At 38.0% G+C, this 13,460-nt stretch overlaps 1 protein-coding gene across 4 annotated transcripts in view; it reads left to right on the top strand.

Moving 5' to 3' along the window:
- The window catches only part of MYO1D (myosin ID), a 376,049-nt gene that overhangs the window by 84,427 nt on the left and 278,162 nt on the right, over positions 1-13,460 (top strand). For 3 of the 4 annotated variants that reach the window (XM_063656158.1, XM_054459987.2, XM_054459988.2), the window contains exon 2: positions 12,875-13,083. In XM_063656158.1, coding sequence (XP_063512228.1) covers positions 12,875-13,083 — 209 coding nt within the window. Of the gene's footprint in view, positions 1-1,074; positions 1,197-12,874; positions 13,084-13,460 lie in introns of those variants that run through there. The other variant, XM_054459991.2, reaches the window with a different exon arrangement.

Here is a 13,460-nt window from a genome sequence, read left to right as displayed (position 1 = left end):
TGCTGTCTTCCAAGTTGTTAATTCTAGGCTTCAGTGTGTTAACAAAAGATCAAAATAAAGCATCCTTTTCCAAATCATTTTAAGAGAGTGTAAACCAAGAAGTGGTTAGAACTGTCTATGTGGAGATTATATAATTGCATAAATAATTCAAATGTCAAGCAATACAATTTTTAGGAAGTCTTCTTTGAAGCCTCCCACTCCTAAAGCTGGTTTAGGTATCCTTCTCTAAGCTTCCATGACATTCTTTCTATCTTTGTTATTGCCTTAAATCTTTTCTGGAACACAGAGAGAGAGTGAGAGACAGAGGAGAATGAGAACAAGAAGGGAATAAGTGTAAAAAAAAAAAAAAAGCCTAGTTTTTAAACCCTCTATCGTTGTGCTTACTGCATGGCATTGTCTGTTTATATAAGTCTTTGAGTACAATAATACTATGTCTTATTCTTCTAGTAACTAGTAAGTGTCCATGTGCCAGGTACTATGTCAAGAGCTTGAGTGCTACACTGGTGGACTGTGGTGGTGCTTCTTAAGTGCCCTCTTCCAAGTTGTCAATTCTAGGCTTCAGTGTGTTAACAAAAGGTCAAAACAAAGCATCCTTTTCCAGATCATTTTAAGACAGCTTGAGTGCTCTTGACATAGTACCTGGCACATGGACACTTACTAGTTACTCAGATGTTTATAAATGCACACAATCAGTGACTAGCAGAGCCAGGGTTCAAACCCAGGGCTCCAGTGCTGTATGACTCTAAAGCTCATAATTGGAGGCCAAGGTAGGGGGATCATTTGTGGCCAGGAGCTCCAGACCAGCCTGGACAGCATAGAGAGAACCTGTCTCTACAGAAAAATCAAAAAATTGGCCAGGCATGGTGGCGTACACCTGTAGTCCCAGCTATTGGGGAGGCTGAGGCAGAAGAACCACTTGAGCCCAGGAGTTTGAAGTTACAGCGAGCTATGGTCATACCACTGCACTGTAGCCTAAGTGACAGAACGAGACCCTGTCTCTAGAAAAATAAAAACAAAAGTAAAATAAAGCTCCTACTCTTTCCAACATATGGTCCCTGTCCATCTCAGGAACACACAGTCTAACAAGGGGATAAAACTAATTGACTCCATCACATGGAAACCATGATTTTTGCCAAGAGAAGCAGAAACAAGATGCTTTCACCCTTGGGAGAGATTCTCATCTAAGAACTGGCAAGGTAGGCTGAACCTTATTGAAAGTAACCTAATGAACATTGCATAAGCTAGGCGCATCTGTGAAGAAAGAGGTCAAAGTTTTGTGTATTTTGACAATAAAACTCTGTCCTTTCTAAATAGGCCAGTATTGTTGGTTAAAAAACCCACACCCATGAAACAGAAACTGTCATACATTATAAGCAGAAGTTTAAATTGGTACAGTCTTTTTGGAGACTAATTTGGCAATATAATTCATAAATTTAAATTGCTTATATCCTTTGAACTAATAATTTGAATTCTAGATGTGCATTCTACAGATATACATACACATATGCACAAAGAAATAGCTACCATTATATTTATACTTGCATTGTTCATAGTAACAAAACTAAATGTCCAATAGGGACTGATTAAATATATTATTGTATAATCACCCATGAAATGGAATACTATGCAGCCATAAAAAACTCAGCTTTTCTCTATCTACTTACATGAGACTTTTGCCAAGATAAACATTTTAATTAGAGAAAAAAAAATTGCCATTCATTCAAAAACAACAACTAAACTGTTTCTAAATGAATTCACAGGAAACCAGCAGCAGTGGTTGTCTCTGAGGAGGGAAGCTGTAGGAAAGATGAGAGAGAAACACTTTTCACTGTGTATTCATTTACATCTTTTGAATCTTTTACTAAGAGTCTATCTTGTCTATTTTAAATTAATTAATTAACTATATAAAGAGGATTAGAAGTTGGCTTTTTATTATCAACTTCTAATTTTGATATAATTTCAAATTTACAAAAAAGGTAGACGATACTACAAGAAACCCCCTTTTGTTCTTTACCAGTTGTTTACATTTTGCTCTATTTGCTTCTTAATTTCTCTTTGTATATTTTTATATATGTATGTAGTTATTTTTTGTAACCATTGGAGAATAAATTGGAGACATCAGGCCCCTATCATTAAATAATTCAGGGTATGTTTCTTAAGAACAAGGATCTTCTCTTACATAACCACAATACAGTGATCAAAATCAGAAAGTGTAATTTTGACACAATTCTGGTTTCTAATTCATAGCTGATGTTCAGATTTTATCATTTGTTCCAACAATATCCTTTTTTTTTTTTGAGACGGAGTCTCGCTCTGCTGCCCAGGCTGGAATGCAGTGGTGTGATCTCGGCTCACTGCAACCTCTGCCTCCTTGGTTCAAGCGATTCTCCTGCCTCAGCCTCCCGAGTAGCTGAGATTACAGGCATGTGCCACCATGCCCAATTAATTTTTGTATTTTTGGTAGAGATGGGGTTTCACCATGTTGGCCAGGCTGGTCTCAAACTCCTGACCTCAGGTGATCCACCCACCTCAGTCTCCCAAAGTGCTGGGATTACAGGTGTGAGCCACCACGCCCAGCTCATTAATGACATGATTTTAATGCCCATGTGGTCGCAGATGGGTGCAGTGAAAGTCCATTCAATCTAGCTCCTGTGTCCTTTTGACATGTGCCTTTCCTACTTTCTGGCTCAACAAGATAGTCCAAGTTCATTTTGTACTTTCCCTGTTCCAGTGATAGAATCTGCTTTTCTTCAAGGAGCCCTGAGTCCTTTTAGTTAAGAAAAGTGGTATTTCCAAGCCTTCATCTGGTGTTACTGTTTCTCTAAGGGGACAGAGTTAGGAAACGTGTGTGTGCATACCTATCTTTTCCTCTCTCCCTCTTCTCTCTCTTTGCCCTGCATATACTATGAGTTTTTACTGATTCTTCCAGTTCCAACTGAGCCCCATATATTCTGTAACCTTCTTCTCCAGCAACAAAAAGTCTGTCTCAGAAGTTGAGTTGGAGTAGTTACCATTTAATTTTATTTTTCTAGAATAAAAGTTGCTATTTGTATCTAGATTATGTGAAATTGTCCACAGAAAGAGAAGATCGTTCTGAAAATAAAACATGAACAAGGTAGATATGTCCTCTATTCCTTTGCAGACAGACAATAAACAAGTAAACAAAAAACAACTTGTGACTGGTATTACAAAGGAAACATACAGGTGTGGAATGATGGGGGATAGAGAAATTTTGATGGATAAGGAACTTGTATGAAATTTAGGAAACAAACAGGTGTGGAATGATGAGGATAGGGGAATTTAGATGAATGAAGGCCAGTGCACACAGTAATCAGAGGTAGATGGCATGAGATGAACCAATATCTGCGTGTCAGATTGGCTGGAGATTAAAGTTTCCCATTGAAAAGATTTAAGGCTAGGAATGCAGAGTAAGATAAGATTTATATTTTAAGATCATACTTGCTACTGTATGGGGAACGGGTGGAGAGTGGTTTGAGCAGATCAGTTAAGATGATACCTGTGACAGTGAAGATACCTGAGGTTGCATATTTTTGCTAACACTGTTCACTATCAAAACTCTTGCTCTATATAGGTGAAGAAGCATATCTTATTGTTGATTTGATTTACATTTCTTTATTTGTAAGGAAGAAAGAGACATTTTTATTGAATTTATTTTAGTATAACTAGTTTTATTCCTACGATTATTGTAACAAATTACCACAAACCAGGGGGGCTTAAAATAAAGAAGTGTATTGTTCCACAGTTCAGAAAACTAGAAGTCCAAATTCAAGGTGTCAGCAGAGCCATACCCCGCAAGACCGTCAAGGGAGATACCCTTCCTGGACTCTTCCTAGCTGCTGGCAGTGGTCGTCAATCCTTGGCTTGGCTTGACTTGTGGCTGCATTCTTCTTCTAGTCTCTGCCTCTGTCATTGCACAGTGTTCTCCCTGTCTCTCCCTTCATGGGGCATTTTTCTCTTTTTATGGGTTTCAGGTCCACCCTAATGACCTCCTCCTAACTTGATTTCACCTGCAAAAACCCTATTTCCAGATAAGGTTACATCCACAGATACTAGGGGTTAGGATTTCAACGTATCTTTTGGGAGAATACAGTTCAACTTATGACACTAATGATCTGTGTTTTTTATTTTTCCAAGTGACTAGCCCATTTTCTAACACTGTTTATTGATGTTTATTATTGGTATATTTATTTACTGTTTTGAAATGTCACCATTATCAGATACCTCACATCTGTGACAAACTCACAGCCAACATCATACTGAATGGGGAAAAGTTGAAAGCATTCCCTGTGAGAACTAGAACAAAACAAGGATGCCCACGTTCACCACTTCTATTCAACATAGTACTAGAAGTCCTGGCCAGAGCAATCAGACAAGAGAAAGAAAGAGCATCCAAATTGGAAAAGAGGAAGTTGAACTGTTGCTGTTCACCAGTGATCTGATCATATACCTAGAAAACCCCGAAGACCCATCAAAAAAGCTCCTAGATCTGATAAACAAATTCAGTAAAGTCTCAGGATACAAAATCAGCATACACAAATCAGTAGCACTGCTATATACAACAGTGGCCAAGTTGAGAATCAAATCAAGAACTCAGTCCCTTTCACAACAGCTGAAAAACAAAAAAAAAGAACAAAAAAACTTAGGAATATACTTAACCAAGGAGGTGAAAGATTACAAGGAAAACTACAAAGCACTCGTGAAAGAAATATTAGATGGCACAAACAAATGGAAACGTATCCCATGCTTATGAATGGGTAGAATCAGTATTGTGAAAATGACCATACTGCCCAAAGCAATCTATAGATTTAATGCAATTCCTATCAAAATACCATTATCATTTTTCACAGTACTGGAAATAAACAATCCTAAAATTCATATGAAACCAAAAAAGAGCCTGCACCGCCAAAGCAAGACTAAGCAAAAAAACCAAATCTGAAGGCATGACATTACCTGACTTCAAATTATACGGTAAGGCTATAGTTACCAAAACAGCATGGTACTGCTATAAAAATAGGCATGTAGACCAATGGAACAGAACAGATAACCCAGAAATAAAGTCAAGTACAGCCAACTGATTTTCGACAACTGGGGAAAAGACACCCTATTCAGTAAATGGTGCTGGGAAAACTGGCAAGCCACATGTAGAAGAATGAAACTGGGTCCTTATACAAAAATCAACTCAAGATGGATCAAAGACTTAAATCTAAGACCTGAAAGTGTAAAAATTATAGAAGATAACATAGAAAAACTCTTCTAGACATTGGCTTGGGCAAAGAATTCATGACTAAGACCCCAAAAGCAAATGCAACAAAAATAAATAGATGGGACCTACTTAAACTTAAAAAGCTTCTGCACAGCAAAAGAAATAATCAGCAGAGTAAAAAATCAAAAAATAACAGATATTGGCATGGATATGGTGTAAAAGGGAACACTTTTACACTGCTAGTGAGAATGTAATCTCACCAGTACAACGACAGGATGGAGAACTACCATTTGATTCAGTAATCCCACTACTGGGTATCTACTCAAAGGAAAAGAGGTCATTAAGTGAAACAGACACACACACACACACATGTTTATAGCAGTACAATTTGCAATTGCAAAAATATGAAACCAACCTAAATGCCCATGAACCAATGAGTGGATAAAGAAAATGTGGTATAGGTACACCATGGAATACTACTCGGCCATAAAGAGGAACAAAATAATGTCTTTTGTAATAACCTGAATAGAGCTGGAGGCCATTATTCTAAGTGAAGTAACTCAGGAATGGAAAGCCAAATATCATATGTTCTCATTTGTAAGTGGGAGCTAAGCTATGAGGATGCAAAGGCAAAAGAATGATATAACAGACTTTGGGAACTTGAGGGGAAAGGGAGGGAGGTGGGCGAGGAATAAAAGACCACATACCAGGCCTGGCGCTGTGGCTCACGCCTGTAATTCCAGCACTTTGGGAGGCTGAGGCGGGCAGATCACGAGGTCAAGATATTGAGACCATCCTGGCCAACATAGTGAAACCCCGTCTCTACTAAAAATACAAAAATTAGCCGGGCATGGTGGTGGGCGCTTGTAGTCCCAGCTAGCTACTTGGGAGGCTGAGGCAGGAGAATCGCTTGAACCCGGGAGGTGGAGGTTGCAGTGAGCCGAGATCGTGCCACTGCACTCCAGCCTGGGTGACAAAGTAAGACTCCGTCTCAAAAAAAAAAAAAGGACTACATACCTGGTACGGTGTATACTGCTGCTTGGGTGACAAGTGTACCAAAATCTTGGAAATCACCCCGAAAGAACTTACCCATGTAAACAAAACCCACCTGTTCCACAAAAACTATTGAGGTAAAAAAAAAATTAAGATTTTACATATAAATGAGATAATACAAAAAATTATTTTGCTTACTTTTCTCCACCTTTTCTTCCTGTCCCCTTCTATTTTCAGCGGTGTCCATTCTCTTTATGTCTTTTAATATGAACTTTATTGCTGTGGATTTTTTTTCTCTCTTCTGGTTTTTTTCTTGAGCTCTTCTAGCTTTTTATCTCTTGAAAAAATGATTTTAAACACAATTTCTCCTTCTAAATGATACCTTTGATATCTTATTTTAGAGAGCTACATTTTTTTTGTATTCTTTGCTTTCATACAGAATGTTCTTTCATAATTTTTCTACTTTGTGGGTTTTTTTTGGGGGGAGGGGGGTATTCTTGGTCTGCCTTTTGCCTGTCAGATGTTTTACCCACTACCTACTTTTTTTTTTCTTTTCTTCTAACATCTTATCATGTGCCCCATTCTGGTTCACTTCTGATGACCGTCTTTTTTCTTTTTTGACAGAGTTTTGCTCTTTCACCCAGGCTGAAGTGAAGTGGCGCGATCTCAGCTCACTGCAACCTCTGCCCCCTGGGTTCAAGAGATTCTCCTGCCTCAGCCTCCCAAGTAGTTGGGATTACAGGCATGCACCACCACGCCCAGCTAATTTTTGTATTTTTAGTAGAGCCGGCATTTCACCATGTTGGCCAGGCTGGTCTCAAACTCCTGACCTCAGGTGATCCACTCACCTCAGCCTCCTAAAATGCTAGGATTACAGGCGTGAGCCACTGCGCCTGGCCTAATGATTGTCATCTTTGAGTAGGTATGGTTCATTCTGGGTTGAAAGATAAAATGCACTGAGTTTGGTGGTCTGCTGCTCATTCCCTGTCTCACCAACTCCCTGCCCTGAAATGGCAAGAAGCTTGCCTAACTAGAAAGCAAGTTCCCTATGTATGTCTGAGACTTCTGGGAGGTGATTTAGCATTACCTCTTTTCATTTATCAAGATCATCTGCTGCAGAGCCACTGCACTTTTTCTCTTTTGCCTCACCACTATGACAGCCTGTTGTTTTTTTTTTTTTTAAAGGAATTTCTAGTTATTTCTTCATTTAACCTCACCTTACATATACTTAGAAGTGTCAAATGGGACTTATTTTGTTCCAAAGCCACCTGCATACTGAGACCCTGACATTCTTACCAAGATTTTTGGTTTGGCTACTCAGGAACTGCAACCTACTTCTGGAGAACTCTACTCCAGTGCCGGAGATTTGAAGAGGCATATATTCAGTCTTAGCAACCTGCCTCAACTAGGTCTAGTTTTCATAGCTTTTCACAATCTTTCTTCATAGATTGTGGTTCAGAGTTGTGGCTAGTTTTTTGTTTCATCTTAGGTGGTGTCTTTTTCTGTTTTTGTTATTCTTGTTGATTTTCTGAGGGTAGAAAGGGGGCCAAGATAGCATTACTTTATCCTCCTTAAATGGAAGACCCTTGAATGGTGTTTGAAGTGATACTAGACTCAACCCTAGAGAACTGGAATATTTAGAGATCAGCAGAAAAAGAGGAGCCAGCAAAGGAGACTGAGAAGGAAAACCAGAGAAGCAGAAGGAAAATGAAGAGAACGTGGCTCAAAGAAGCCAATAGAAGAGTGTGTTGAGGAAATGGGAGTCAGTGTCGAATACTGAGAAATTAAATAAGATGAGCATAGAAAACCAACCAGTGAATTTAGCAGTTTGGGAAGTTTGGTCAAGATTTATTGAAGTGCAAGAGTGGAACCTAAATTGGAGTTGTCTCAGGAGATAGTGAAAGGCCAAAAAAAATGGCATGGGTAGATGGACATCTCTCCTGAGAAATAGGAACATTTGTGGTAACTTAAGATTCCATTTAAATTCAAAAAGGAAGGAAGACAGGCCAAATCAGTGTGATTAAGCAACACCTATTCAGAAAGTGTATGTTCCTCCTCAAGTAAATGAATAATACTTACGAATAAGATTTTGTTAATACCATACCTAGTAGACCATTCACAGAGAATTTTCTTCCTGATTATAATTGGTTCCATATATTTCAGGAAGTCAACCAAGGATAACACTGAATTCTGTTAGTGGGTGAATCTAACTTAGACGCTTCAGGAGCACATTTGAGATATAGTCATCTGAAATAAATTCCTTTTTCTCTTCTGCCTAACTCAAAGTTAAATATATTTTTGTCCCTTATGTTCAGTAAGTTTTAAGATTCTGTCCAGTTTCCCTGTGAAACAACTCCAATTTTCCTTTCCTCATTTCTCCTACCATTCCCCTCACTGAGCACTTTGTTGATGTCTTTAACTAGAAAAGTCTTCACTGATTCCTTGTTTCCAGTCACATCAAATGTAAACTCCCTCAAATGTAAACTCCCTAAGCCTGGTTTTCATATCATATCAAATCTGACCCCCATGTACATTTCCAACTGTTCCCCAGCATTCCTTAACACAACCTTCTACTCTGACTGGGCCAACCACCTTCTGGTTCTCCATACCCCACCCCTCCCCACACTGTCTTCCTTTTCTGTGGGGTTGTGCATGTAGTCTGCCCGTGACTGATCTGAAGGAGCTCCTCTCATTTTGACTTCCTACTGTAGATTGTCCTATATATAAGTGACACGTGCAAATTTACAAGGCTACTTTAAAAAAAAGGTTTCAGAATTCCCGTACAATGAACTATTGTTTGCCAATGTCATTATTATACCTTTATATTTTCTCCATTACTACTCACTAATTCAGAACTTTTTAGAACCTCTTTGTTTCACTTAGAAGCCAGTGAAAATATATGTCCCTTTCAATAAATATTTTTAAACTTACTAGTTTAAAAAATCAATTGCTATTAATTTATGTTAACCATTTAGGAAGTTCTAAAAAGGAAAAAAAAAAAGGTAACAGAGCAAAGACCATAAAACTGACGTTGGAGGTAGAGTATTAAGAGTGACTCCGTAGAGGAACTAGTGCTTAGACTTTTGGAGGAGAGGGAATCTGGCAAGCACATGGGGAAGAAGGAACCAGGAAAAGGTATGTGAGGCAGAATGAACTCCATGGGCAAAACCATGAAGGCATGGCGCTCTTGGGAACTGTAAATAGCTCATTAATGAGAACAAGAGTAACAGAGACAGAGAGAAGTGGTAGGGGAGGTTTTGGTGGGTGGAAGTGTTGTTGGTAGACGGAAGTCAACAGAAACCCGGAGGCCAAACCCTGTATGCTCTTACTCTTAGTGTTCCTCATTGAAAGTGGTTTAATGGGATAATCTTTGTCACTACAGTACATGCTTTTATTACCTTACCTATCACACTATATTGTTGTTATTTATGTACAATGCTTTCCTGTTCTCTACTCCTTTTTTAATTCCCAGGGCTTGACCCAGTATCTGGCACAAAGTAGATACTGAATAATTATAAAAGTTTGTCATGAAAGGTTTGCACACAGAAGTCATAGGAACACCTTCCTTCGTCTCTTGTAAGAGATGATAACATCCTATTTGTCATCTAGGATAATTAGTAGTTCTTCCTGGAGGCAAACAGAGTAAGCGACTATATTACTTTAGTGCTTACTTACTACCCTATGGCTTTCCAATGCAAACTCAAATTTGAGTTGCTGTTAAGGTGTATATTGGCACCATCTAGTGGTGATTTTAAGACCCAAACAAATTGAAAGTTTTGTATATGATAACCAAACTTAGAATTTCAAGTAAAATGAGCTTCTAACGTTTTGTGAATTGCTGAAGCATTGTATTTAATATCATATTCTGTTAATATTTGCCACTATCTTTCAGTTAATAGTTATGCATTCAATTATTTTCTTAAGACATGAGATCTTGCTGTGTTGTCCAGGCTGGACCCAAACTCCTGGGCTCAAGTGATCCTTCTGCCTCAGCATCTCAAATAGCTGGGTCTGCAAGCATGTGCCACTATGCCCAGCCATTTAATTATTTTATACATGGTGCCTATAGGTTAATAGAAAATATTTTATTTGTAATAAAATATTATTTTAGAGCATAATGGTCTATTAGTGGCTCTAAAAATTATCCAGTGAGAAAGAAGGTACATCATTGAACAAACATGGAATCTTACAATATTCTAATCTCATACATTATTTGCTGTGTCTCTTAGTTGCAGAGTTCCAGGTTCATGAGACATTCTTCTGCTGCTTTTCTTCATTTTTTTTTTTTTTGTTTGGACAGTGCTTATTCAAAACTAAAGAATCATGCCCTTTTGATTCTTTTCCTTAGAGATACTTGAGCATGTACTGCAAATTTGCAGGTTAAGCCAGAAAAACTTGCGTAGTGAATCTTAGCTTCTTATTTTCGCGAGTCTTTGAACAGTTGTTATATAGATATTTTGCTTGTGACTTGTAGTTGACTGACAGCTGAGTCAGGGAATTGGATTTTTTTTTTTTTTTTAAGACAGCGTCTCACTCTGCAGTGCAGTGGTGCGATCTTGCCTCACTACAACCTCCGCCTCCCAGGTTCAACCGATCCTCCCACCTCAGCCTCCCAAGTAGCTGGGATTATAAGCGTGCACCACCATGCCCAGCTAATTTTGTATTTTTGGTAGAGATGAAGTTTCACCATGTTGCCTAGGCTGGTCTCAAACTCCTGGCCTCAAGTAATCCACCTGCCTTGGCCTCCCAGAGTGGTGGGATTGTAGGCGAGAGCCACTGCATCTGGCCAGAGAATTGGATTATGATAATTGAATTCATTCATTCCTCATGTGTAAGGATTGTTGTGATTTCAGTAGCAATGTTTATAAAACAAAAACATTATTTAAAAATCTCCCTTATGCATAACATAATCAGAAGCATACGATTAATGATCTTTTTAAAAAAGTACTTATTCGATGTCAGAGGGTAGAGGGGTATAATTATGACCATTTTACAGATGAAGAAGCTGAAACACATGGAGGTTAAGTAGCTTTCCCAAGATATCACTGCTATTGAGTTTGCAATGTGCGCATTCAAACCCAGATGTAAAGGACCGGAAATCAGTGCTTTTAGCTACCATGTAAACTTCCTAACAACTGAGAGGATACATAGAAAACCCATAGTAGAAAAATGCACTGAAAACCTTGAAGCAGTTAATAACTCTTAAAATACTCTAAATACTTGATAAAAATCTTGGTTTGAATTTATTGTTGAAATTATCAATATCTGTTTGTTTCCATTCCTAATTATAGCCAACAGCCTTCATTCCAGCTTAAAGGAAATTTAAAGTTCTTGCTTTTTGGTCCCAAATGCTTAGTTATTTCTCCTGCTCCACCAGCCATGAAGCAAGCGTGCTTAGAGACATGCTGTCTGTGAACCAGCATTTTGCCTGTCAGGGCACACCCTTTGTTCAGTTCTTGGATGTGAGAGAGATGTCTACCAGTATCTCTCAGCTCGTAGAGCATGTTGGTGGTAACCACTTGTTATGTGGAAACATCCAAGCTCTGGGTCGCATATGTTTCTATGTGTGGATTACTGTGTAAAAACAGTGGACATATATGGGTTTTCTAAATTTTATATTTAAAATTTTTCTTAAATAGACACATAAAGTTGCACAATTGCAGTCATAGCATACCTACTCAAGCTTTGTATTCTTTTTTTTTTTTTTTTTTGTCCTGTGGCCTCTTCTCACCTGCCCATGTGGCCTTCCTCTTTATTTCTCTCCTTCCACATAACCCTACTGTGTATATAAAATGATGCATAAAATATAACGTGTATTTGTCTATATTTTTTCACGCTTATGTACTCATTTATAAAATATATCTATGTACAGATACAAATATGTATGATTAGATTTTTAACCCTATTTTATGGGGAAAAGGTACAATCATATATACTTTAAAAATACACATGCCTTTCAACCAGCTGTCCCATTCCTGAGAATCTGTACCACAGAAGTAAAAGCACCAATCTGTAAGATTATGTATCAATAGTGTTTTCTGCAGTATTGTTCATAGAAAGCAGGAAGGAACAGGAATCGTTGAATATATAATAATATATCGACACCATGGAACTTTAGGCAGTCATAAAAAAAATAAATTTGATTTAGAGCAGAAGTATCTCCTCCGCCATTCTCTCTGTTATGGATTTTACTGTTTATATTAATTTACTAACATTTTAGTGAGGTTCAAGAGGGAGAAAAAAATAAATGTATATGACAGTCCCCTTTATAATTGAAAATCTGACCAAGTGGATTTCAAGATCTGCTTTAACTTCTATTTCTTTTCCTCCTAGAGCTCTGAGATTGTCTTCAACTCTTTTTAGCTTTTTCATCTTCTTACCCTTCTATATTTTGGAAACAGGAAATCCCCAGCCTCCAACAAGTTAAATTCTTCCTTCTTGCCTGGCTTTTAACCCCTACTGGTCTTTTCTACCATGGCATCTGAAGGGGCACAGCCTCAAACATTCTCTACAAGCTAACTCAGAGCCAGTGAAATGTCAGTTCAGAAATTATTCCTAGGATATTTGGACTTCCTTGGAAATAAGAGACTCATAGGACAGATACATCATTTCTCTATAACCACAGCTATGTCTTCCTTTTCTTTTGCTTCTGTACAGATTTGAAAAAGGGCGCATCTATACGTTCATTGGAGAAGTCGTCGTTTCTGTGAACCCTTACAAGTTGTTGAACATCTATGGAAGAGACACAATTGAGCAGTATAAAGGCCGTGAGCTGTATGAGAGACCGCCTCACCTTTTTGCTATTGCGGATGCTGCTTACAAGGCTATGAAGAGGCGATCAAAAGACACTTGTATTGTGATATCAGGTAATTGGAGGGGGTCCCCTGTATTTCCAAAGGTACAATGTGTTTAATTTGTCTGATACTCAAGAATCCAAACAATTGATTAAATCTTTTTTTAAAGGTAGAAGCCTGAGCAATTCTATAGGAGAGAGAAAAGTGATGAACGTTAAATACCAAATTATTTATATCATTTCTGATCAACCTCTAATCTTGGTTCATTTATGAATACATATTACACTTGGATGACTTCTGGCCAATTTGTTAGATTGAGCTGACATGGAAAATGTTTCCATCTCAAACACATAAAAGTCTGGATAAAATGTAACAAAATTATTTTAAATAACAAAATGAAACCAAGAAAATGAAATATTGACGTGCGAAAAGGAAGAATCAACTCAAAA

The sequence above is a fragment of the Pongo pygmaeus genome, chromosome 19 (assembly GCF_028885625.2).
Source record: "Pongo pygmaeus isolate AG05252 chromosome 19, NHGRI_mPonPyg2-v2.0_pri, whole genome shotgun sequence".
Lineage (NCBI taxonomy): Eukaryota > Metazoa > Chordata > Mammalia > Primates > Hominidae > Pongo > Pongo pygmaeus.
This window is presented reverse-complemented; position numbering and strand designations above follow the sequence as displayed.